This window comes from Conger conger, chromosome 1, assembly GCF_963514075.1.
Source record: "Conger conger chromosome 1, fConCon1.1, whole genome shotgun sequence".
NCBI classification, from domain to species: domain Eukaryota; kingdom Metazoa; phylum Chordata; class Actinopteri; order Anguilliformes; family Congridae; genus Conger; species Conger conger.
The window spans coordinates 76,638,445-76,649,098 of NC_083760.1; the positions used below are offsets into that span (position 1 = coordinate 76,638,445).

General features: G+C 45.6%; 1 protein-coding gene across 2 annotated transcripts; it reads right to left on the minus strand.

Annotated features, from left to right (window-relative positions):
• Positions 1–1,017: 1,017 nt before the first annotated feature.
• On the minus strand, positions 1,018–9,001 carry LOC133122204 (neuronal acetylcholine receptor subunit alpha-7-like). 2 transcript variants are annotated; one of them, XM_061232443.1, is made up of 10 exons: positions 8,711–9,001; positions 7,758–7,897; positions 7,491–7,535; positions 7,150–7,259; positions 6,965–7,044; positions 6,167–6,334; positions 5,403–5,597; positions 3,423–3,509; positions 2,961–3,070; positions 1,018–2,489 (listed from the first exon to the last, which is right to left on the minus strand). In XM_061232443.1, exons 1-10 carry the CDS (start codon positions 8,760–8,762, stop codon positions 1,779–1,781), a joined length of 1,698 nt encoding a protein of 565 aa, XP_061088427.1. In that variant the 5' UTR covers positions 8,763–9,001; the 3' UTR covers positions 1,018–1,778. The 2 variants fall into 2 exon arrangements, with proteins under 2 accessions (XP_061088427.1, XP_061089230.1); XM_061233246.1 differs by lacking the exon at positions 7,758–7,897.
• Positions 9,002–10,654: the final 1,653 nt, after the last annotated feature.

Here is a 10,654-nt window from a genome sequence, read left to right on the forward strand (position 1 = left end):
TCCCTACACCTTACAGCTTATCTTCCTCATTAAAATTATCATCAGAATGGCACCGTAACCTGACCTGTACACCAACAGCACGAAATTAAATGAAATATTAGCGAATTTCCCCAGGACTGAAACCCAATTTGGGATGTACGTGTTTGACAGTGTGTTCATGAGCACTTTTTTCAGTAAAACCTACATACTCCATACACACTAAGCATAAATTGTGACTTCGCTGGCATTGCTATGAAATACAAATGGCATTATAGACCCTAGTAAAAGTTATGGCATGTTCCATGCCATGTTGACTGCTGTGTTAGTGAGCACTGCTGTCTGCCTCATAGCTTTGTCTAACATTACTGCACACTCATTGTATTTAATGTCGTGAGAAGCTTCTTGTCCAGGTCTTTGCATTTTTAATTGCCTTCCCCATCTCACATACCTCAGAAGACAACACTTTTATTAATTTTGCCTTTTTGAATGAAGGTTTTAATTTTCCCATCTTGTTGGTTCATTGCCTAGGCACTTTGAAATTACTTGCATTACTTTGTTGCTTTGTCCTCTGTGCCTTCTCTCTCTCTCTCTCTCTCTCTTTCCATCTTTTCTCTCTTCCCACCTGCGAGAGCACAGTCAGACGGTCAGCACTGCGCAGGTCACCAGCCCCGGGAACGGTGTGAAACCTGACTGATAGTCCTCGTCTGTCCTCGTATATTAAGCATCAGCTGGCCAATGCTTATTGCCGAGTTGATACTGGGATTCTTTTACGCTTTAACTGACAGCTGCTTAACAAAGCTCTTTGATTGGCGACCATGGTGATGAATATGGATGGGTTTAAGGCACTGTCCTTGCTTACTGATTAAGATGCTGGTTTCACCCTCCACAGACTAAGAATGGTTTCTCTGCAGCATTACTTTCTCTTTCATTAAGAGGTCAGTTATTAAAATATATGTTAGTAGCTTTCTCACAGTCATTTTTACAGCTCATTCATGCTGAATCATGCAGGCAAGGAAATTAAGGTCACTGATGCGCTCATAGAAAATAATATTTTTTATTTTTGGATGCATATTCAGAGATAGCACATTCAACATTTCCATTTTTTACGGAGAGATCATAGGAAATCAGTTCAGATTCAGAGGTAGAGAGGGGAAAGCGTGTCAGCTGCCAAATGTGTTCCAGCAATATCTTTCAGAAGAGTACAATCTAATGCAAGCGCACAAGTCACAATCTCAGCTCAACTGATTCACTGCTGAACAATGATGCACACATCCTAGGGTGGCCAGTGCTAAAAAGATTTAGTGAATCACTGCAGTCCCATGACTCCTCTGGATCTCTCCTAATTACCAACTGACAAATGGTCAATACAATCGTACAAAGAAGGATGTCAGTTACACAGCTGAATGACACAAAGAAGGGTCTGAATTGTCTGAATCTGGAGCGTTCCCCCTCTCCTGAATGCTCTGCCTTTGGTGAAAGGCGGCTCAACGTATTGTCTGTCAAAAATAAAGCACCTTTGTTTCTCTCTCCGAAACTTCTCTATCTTTCACAAAGGGTTGCTCACCTATCGTGCCTCTTTGTTTCCCATCAAACTTGTTTCACCTCTCCACTTTCTATTCCTTTCTTCTTTCCCTCGCTCGGTGGTGAAGTCCCACCTCCTCAGAGAAAGACGAAGCCACTCCGCTCCACTGTTCCTCTCAACCCCCCTCTTCCCACGTACGCGCAAACACACACACACACACACACATACAGCTGCACACACATGCATGCACACACACACACACACACACAGTTCTCCCTCAGATGAAGTCCTTGGACATGGCCTCCACAAAGTTAGGGGCGGACATGAGGATGGAGATGGTGCAGATGATGTTGAAGACGCTGAAGGCCACCAGGCAGAGCCGGTCGATGACGGCCGCCGCGAACTTCCACTGGTCCGCCATCACGCCGCTCTCGTCCTGCTCCCGAAAGCGGTCGGCCATGAAGCGCACCTCCTCCAGGATGGCCTGCAGCTGGGGGTCGCCCAAAGCGTGGTGGGAGGCCCCCAGGTACCCGGCCCCCACCGCGGGGCCGAAGCCGCTGGACACGCTGCTGGGGCAGCCCAGGGCGTCCAGGGTGGGCCCCGGGGACGGGGGGCTCCCTGCCAGACCGCCGGAGCCGCCCTTGCGGGTGATGGTGCTGGTCCTGTGGACGTGCTCGGCGATGAGGGGCGGGTCGTCCAGGCTGGGGAAGCCGATGTACAGCAGGTTGCTGTTGTTGTTGGCGCTGGTCTGAGTGTGCAGGTGCGGCAGGGAGTTGTGCGTGTGGCTCAGGTAGGACAGCCTGGCCTTCAGGGGCGTCAGGTTGGAGTGCAGGGACCGCTCCGCGGGGGTGGGCAGGCTCCTGTTCTGGGAGCCCGAGGAGCAGCGGCGCAGCTGGGGGGCGCAGGGGGTGTGGCTGGGCTCCCCTCTCTCCCCGGGACGCTTCATCCGCAGAAACCAGGCCACCCAGTGCAGCAGAACCAGCTGGACCTGAGAGGGGGGGGGGTACAGACAGCACAGTCATTTAAAGAACAGGGACAGCGAGGCTGAGATGCTACCTTCAGCTACTCGCACTTACATACGAGCAGAGAAATTAAACATTACTCTGCTTCCTATGAACGGTCCTTAATAAGAGCTCTATAACTCCTTCATAAGCTCTACACAGACCTTCATAAATGTGTCGATAAAGGGATATGGTGTGTGTCACTTGGTATGTCCTGGTATTGTGCGGCATTCGGGGGTCATATAACACATAAGCCTTTTTTGCAGTTATTGACTTTACGGCATTAAGGAGTGTCTATGTAGTGCTTATGGAGGTGCTATGCAGTGCTTATAAGAGAGTTGTATAGCTGCCCCGCCCAGCTCCAGATCCACCCTCTCACTGTGGTACATTTCTTTCATTCTCACTGGGAGAGACAGGAGGGCATGCGAGTGGCTGAGTGGACAGACTGCAGCCCTTACCCATTTCGGCATGTTTCCTCCATTAGGGTCATGATGATGGTACTGCAGCACCACAACTGTGGCCACCACGGACATACCCACGATGATCATGGTGCTGGCAAAGTACTGACCTGACGGGGATTCACAGACAGGGCATACTTTAACGGAGTGCAATAATAAAACCTCAATGATGTCTTTTCCTTTTCACAATTAGGCTCTCAGACTAAAAGTATTCATTTCACTGATTCTTTGGGAAAGGGGCGGTTCATTCACATAGCTGCCTTGGTTTGGCTATGTAAGCTGTTGTCCTGACAGTACATAAGCGTATATTCATTATTCTTAGCAATTGAAACTGTACTTCCCTCTGGTCCCTGGTTATGGTTATGCACTTTGCTGTACGTCGCTCTGGATAAGAGCGTCTGCCAAACGCCTGAAATGTAATGTAATGTAATTTCCATTAAATGCAGATTTGCAGACACTTACCGATCAGAGGTATAGAGTCTGATGTAGCTGGCATAATCTCTGCCACCAACAGCATGAACACGGTGAGAGAGAGGAGCACAGTGATGCCTGCAGGGGGCAGGGGGAATAAGGCAACAGTGTGAGAATGGCACGAGGGAAAGAGGAGAATTCACTTACTGGGTCAGGAAATCAACGTGTGCTATTCATCTTTTCCGTCTTCCTTAAACCTCTCCCCTCCCCCTCTTCTCTGTTTACGGTTACATCGCTGGTTCCCTGTCTTTCTGCCGGGTCCTTTCTTGTTTTCTCAGCTTGTCAGATTTAGAATTCAGATTCCAGAAAAGCTGCCTTGGCAAGTGGTGATGGCACCACCGGAGCGTATGGGGTGTGTGCCAAGAGGGCGTGGGGCCGCAGGATCAGAACGTGCTACAAACATAAATTCACAAGCTCAGAAGCCAGACACAAATGGGCTTTTGAACAAGAAACCAGGACAGAGTTTGTTTGTTTTTTAAATCCCATTTTCCAGAGGAAAAATATAACATAGTGGGAACCATGTTACTCCTTTTAAAATTTTAAACGCATTACTGTATCCTGTTGCTTGGCAGGAAACTACTTCTTTTTTATTTATTCATGGTTGTCATTGCTTCTACGGCAAGGAAATGCATCCTCTGTATAAATGCATCCAACTGTATAACCCATCCAAATTACTTAGGAGCAGTAGGCAGCCATAGTGCAATAAACTCCAGTTCTGAGGCAGGTGCCCAGGTCAAGGGCAGGAGCACACCGAGGGGCAATTTGGACTGTCCAGTTAACCCAAACTGCATGTAACCCACGCAGAAAGCCCGGGCACAGCTCGAGGTAGGACCTTCTCACTGTTTGGCAACGATGACACCTGCTGTGCCTACGCAGACCTTCTTGCCATGTTTGCATTACAGGAGGACAATCCACAATTGTAATAGCATGTCAAATTCAGAAAGATATGAGAATGAGAGACTTTTACTTACAGCTAGGTCAAGTTTGAACCTCATCTTTGTCTCAAATTTGAAATGTTTGATTTCTTGAAATTTCATTTTGGCTTTCTGGAGGTGAAACCTTCACACAGACACAGCATATGCACAAATTATCTGAGGTAAGACTAGAGTACGTGACTCTGAAAGGCAATTCTTGTGGGAGAGCATACTCTTATGGGCCTTTGAATGCTCAATATTTTTAATATAACGCCCACTCACATAGACACACACAGGCACATGCACATACACTCACACACACACTCACACTCTCACACACATACACACACACACATGTGCACACATGCACACACTCTCAGATACACACACATACACACTCACAGACATGCACACACATGCACACACACATACACACACACAGGCACATGCACACAAATGCACACACCCACTCACATGCACACACACATACACACACGTGCACATACACTCTCTCACACACACACACACACACACACAGGCACACGCACATACACTCTCTCTCTCACACACAAACACACATACAGGCACATGCACATACACTCACACACACACACACACACAGGCACATGCACAAACACTCACTCACACATACTCACACTCACACACAGGCACACGCACACACATGCACACACTCTCACACACACATGCACACAAATGCACACACTCTCTCACGCACACATTCACACACAGGCACATGCACAAACACTCACTCACACATACTCACACTCACACACATGCACACACACACACATGCACACACTCTCTCACACACACACGCACACACATGCACACACTCTCTCACACACACATGCACACGCACACACATGCACACACTCTCTCACGCACACATTCACACACAGGCACACGCACAAACACTCACTCACACACTCACACTCACTCACATGCACACACATGCACACACATGCACACAGTCTCTCACACACATGCACACGCACACGCACACAAAGCCATTCTCTTGGTCTCTCTCCCTCTGTACCCAGAGAGATCTTCTCCCCGGAGTTGGCAGGGAGGAGGAAGATGAGCAGGGTCATGGAGGAGAGGAGCATACAGGGGATCAGCAGGTTCAGGGCGTAGTACAGCGTGCGCCGTCTGATGGTCACCATGAACGTCACGTCCAGGTACGGCTCCTTGCAGCACTCATAATACACCACGTTCCGGTTACCTGGAACTCCTGAGAGAGAGCAGAGGGGGAGAGAGATGAGCAACATTACCCTGGAGGAGAGAGAGCAGAGGGGGAGAGAGATGAGCAACATTACCCTGGGGGAGAGAGAGAGCGCATAAAAGATCAAAATAAGGAGAGGGGTGACCTGTAGCATAGTGGTTAAGGTACATGGGCAACCTGTAGCGTAGTGGTTAAGGTACATGGGCAACCTGTAGCGTAGTGGTTAAGGTACACGGGCAACCTGTAGTGTAGTGGTTAAGGTACATGGGCAACCTGTAGCATAGTGGTTAAGGTACATGATTGGGACCCGCAAGGTTGGTGGTCTGTTGGGCCCTTGAGCAAGGCCCTTAACCCTGCATTGCTTCAGGGGAGGATTGTCTCCTGCTTAGTCTAATCAACTGTACGTCGCTCTGGATAAGAGCGTCTGCCAAATGCCAATAATGTAATAATGTAATAATGTAATAATGTAATAATGTAATAATGTAATAATGTAATGACAGAGTCCTCAGAGACATGGATGAAGGAGTAGGAGAGGGTAACCAGGAGATATCTGTGGTCTTGGTCAAGGGTCAACTCACCGATCAAGTCCCATTCTCCATTAGTCATGTACCCAGAGGTGTTGGCCTCGTTCATTTGCAGGTCCAACAACCAGCCATCAAAGGTCCACGAGCCAAACTTCAGCTCACATCTTTGGATGTCAAAGGGGAACCAGCGTACATCCACATTACACGTGCTCATGAAGATCCCTGGGGTAAGACATTAGATTGGGACAGAGCTACATTTTTAACCATAAAGCAGGATCATAGAGCAGGATTACTATTACCAAGTTAGCTGGAAAACTGCACTGAGTAATCTGGAATATGGACTACAGTAAAAAGAGCTGTTCCGGGTTTTACAAAGTGCAGCTATCTAGCTAACTCAGTAGTCTTGCATCATGCAGGTCCCTGATGTGAGAAACATAAATAAATAAAAGAAAAGGCAATAAAATGTTCCCAACTTTCCCAGCTCTGTCAGAAACTCAAACATGAGAATCCTCCAAGGATGCTGAAGGAGCTGTATCTTTGGCAGCCCAGAACAGGCAACTGTCACAGCCTGAGGGATGATTCATCCCCTGCCAAATAAATCATTTATAATTACTCCTATTCAAAATATCGCTATTATTAGGACTGCAATTACTACATGGACTGTACTCGTTTTTGTTTTGTATCTTATCATGGCAATGAAGTATGAATGGGATAAATGCAGGGCGGAGATAATCAGGGGTTATACTGCGAGAATGGCTGCATTATGCTACAGAGATAAGAGGGATTTCAGTGTTAAACAGGAGAGAGAAATTGACATACTGTGTGTTTAACGGTTAAAGAGACAGGACTTACCAGGTGGAAGATACTGGCAGAAGCCACTGGAGTTAACCAGAACATTGGTCTTGAAGGTGGAATCAAACTTGTCATGCGCACTAACAACATCAAGGTGAAATAAGGGACAATAGGTTGGCAGTTAGTCATGCATGTGGTGTGTGTGTGTGTGTGTGTTTATTGGGTGTGTATTATAGATGTGTTACCTGTTATAGAGGAGAATGTCAGGTGTCCAGACCTGGTCAGTGGTGAATCTCAGGTTCTTCACCCCAGGATACTCAGACTGGTTCCACTGGAGATAGTGATCATACCAGTGCTATGGGACACATTCAAATTCAGCTCAATAACCGCTGGTTACACCCGCTACACCAGTGCCACTCATATCTACCAGCCAAAGCCAGCCAGGCTATGATGAAAGTACTGATCTCTCAGTTTGGTATTCCTGCTATTCCTGCTATTCAATCAAAAAACACCAATCCTCTTTACACCTTTGCAACCATACCTAACCTTTCTGCAAATATTACATTATATTTTCGGGGGTATTTACCATCTGAAGCCATAAATTGGTAGTGAGGATCTGATTCTTCTCATCCTAAAAGACATGGAAAAGCATTTCAAGACGAGATTGACACTGCCCCTAACCATCTTATTTCTCCTGGCTCAACCTTCTCCCTCCTCAAACTCTCTTTCACGGATGCCAACATAACAGTCTTCATATTCCAGCGCCACACCCAGCTGAACAGGTATATTTAGATTAACAGAGAGAGCAAACAGGCAGACAGAGGTAAAGGATAAGAGACTGAGGGGCCAGTACCACATCCATAATCTGTGCCAGGATCATTGAGAATTTAACAGTGAGAGGAAGAGAGTCATTGGCCACTGGCCTCTCCATGCGATTGTAGTCCTTTAATAACTCCTTCAGCAGATACCTCTGGTGTGGACCCTGCACTGACACTGAGAGTGAAAGCCATGGAATTGGGGAAGAATGGAAGGACATAGAAAGCAGGGGATAGGGATGGAAGAACACAAAAGAAGAGATGAATGTGTGTGTGTGAGAGAGAGAGAGAGAGAGAGAGAGAGAGAGAGAGAGAGAGAGAGAGAGAGAGAGAGAGAGAGAGAGAGATACAGGCACTGGTTATTTGGATCAGTTACTCATTGAGAAGCCATTTTCAGTGGCATTGAGTGCCAGGGGCATTACCCACAAGATATAGGACAATTTAAAATCTTTGCTGTAACATGCTGTGTGATCTTTATCTTTATCTTTCCATGGCAACATGTTTTTTTATCCCTGCCTTGCTCCACCAATGTAGCACATCCACAGCCATATGACAAGGGAACAGGATCGAATCAGATCATTGACAGTGTTCTGGTGTGAGCTGGTTGTTATGGCTTTGATTGCTTGGATACTGTTGCTGTCTATCATCGCAGGGGGTTGGTGAGGGTTTGAGAGAGACGATGTGGGTTAGACTGTGATTACAGCTTTTAAAGCAACACCACAAACAAATCTCCTAATCTCTCTCCCTAAATTTCTGTAAGATAAATTAAAGCCACACAGGCAACCAGTTATCTACCATGGCACACAGAACATCACATATCATTGACATTCATTCAGTTGTGTTCCCTGTAAATGCACATAATAAAAAGCATACTGGCCACATACAGAAATGTTCCATTTCCATTCACTCTGTTAATTATAATGCAACACATCGTCTCATTTCCCCTTCCTCACACAGAATGCACACACAGAGCAGAGACAGAGACACCTACCCTGAACCAGGGCTGAGAATCCAAGCAGAAGCAACACCACCGATAGCCACATATTTCCTTGGATGTGAATGGTTCTGAGAAAGAATGCTTGATTTGATCCTCTCTTGATTCAGCTTCTCTGACACACACACACATATACACACACAAGTACAAGCACAGAGAGATTGAGGTACAATGAGGGGGAGAAAGCAATAAAGGGAGAGAGAACAGAGAAAAGAGAGAGAACAGAACAGAGCAGAAAAGATCAGAGGGAGAAAGGAATGTTACGGCTCCACGCAAGTGAAATGCATAGTGAGGAGGGAACAGCCAGGCTGCTTCTATAGACACATGAGCTGCTTTTCTCTCCACCCACCATTCCCCCTTTCCCTCTGTTTCCCAGTAAGAAAACAGGGGGTGGAGCCTGAGGAAAAAAGTCAGAAAAGGGATTATCACAGAGGCAGAGGAGGAGGTGTTGGGTTACAGAAGGACAGAGAAAGGCACATGGGATCATCCCCCGTATATGACTGCATATACAGTATGTTTTGGGGGAGTGCAGGGCCTAAGGCTATTGAACGCACTGATAGAAATTGCCATCTGTAATAATTATGAATGTTGCATTAAAAAAAACGCCTTCTGATTCATTAATTTTTTTGCTTGAAACGATTTTAGCAGAGGAAAAGCCAGATCACTGTAAATATAATGAGCATCAGCGCTTGGGGGAATTTGAATGAATGAGCCACAGACTTGCAAATAACAGCTTTATGTATGTGTGCACATGCAAGCGTGTGTGTGTGCGTGCATGTGTGTGTGAACAAGGGAAAGATTTTGTAATGAATGTCAATGTGCTTGACCAGGTGGGTCTCCTTTCTCTGCCTTATTAAAATTTTGTTTGATACATCATGTAACAAAGTGACCATGTTAGTACTGTATCACTTCTCTATAGCAAAATCACACATCACAAAGTATAGTTTGGTGCATACACACACACACACACACACACACACACACACACACACACACACAAATGCATGCACACACAAATGCAATGGTGTGCAGGTGTGTACCACTTAACACACATAAAATATTATTTTCTATACATTTAAACACATTGTTTGACAGTGAAGTCATAGATAAATACATGTGTATTTGCTAACATCAAACATATGCTTCACAGTCACACTGGGGGGGGGAATGATGCTATTGGCCAGAAAATACTGTTTCAATACAGCCGTAGTTAATTTTTTACAAATAGTCTTGCAAATTGTGTGTAGACTAATTATTTATTCTGTTTAATTTAATTGATTATTCTTTTGTTGCGCTTAGCAGTCTAGAAATGCTGAAGTTAGGCTGACATCTGGTGGACAAATGCTATAAATGCCATTTTGCAGAAGATGTGACCAGACAATAGATCTGTGCCATTGCGCCTTGAAAAAAAATATCATGGACACCCAGGCAAAAGAGAAAATAGCACACTGGAGTTCTAAAAAAAAAACATGAGGGGCGTTGTAGGACAATTTAGGACAATGTGACAAATATAATGACTGCTTTTGGACACAGCAAATATTTGAGTAGGGCATCCCTTGTGGTTTCAGAAATAGGACCCGTTGCATAGCCTAAGGGATGAATAAGGTGTGAGAGTTATGTACGGATGTATCCTTATGTGCTCTAAAATCGTTCAGACTACTTTCTGCTTGATTTTCTACAGACATTACATTACATTGCACTGATGAACACAGCAAATTATAAAGAGTTTCAATGAATGATGCAAGCTAACATGTTGCCATTGTATACCCTTTAGAAATCTGAAATATATAGGGGTGATATACTACTATCGTATCACGCATGCCAGTAATTTCACTCCCAGTGGGGTGGTAATTTCACATTTGCAGCTGCTAGGGGGCGTTGGCGTGTATTGCGTGTACAAGAGTAAAAATGGAGAGTGTATTAGTGTCACCTTGTGGATAG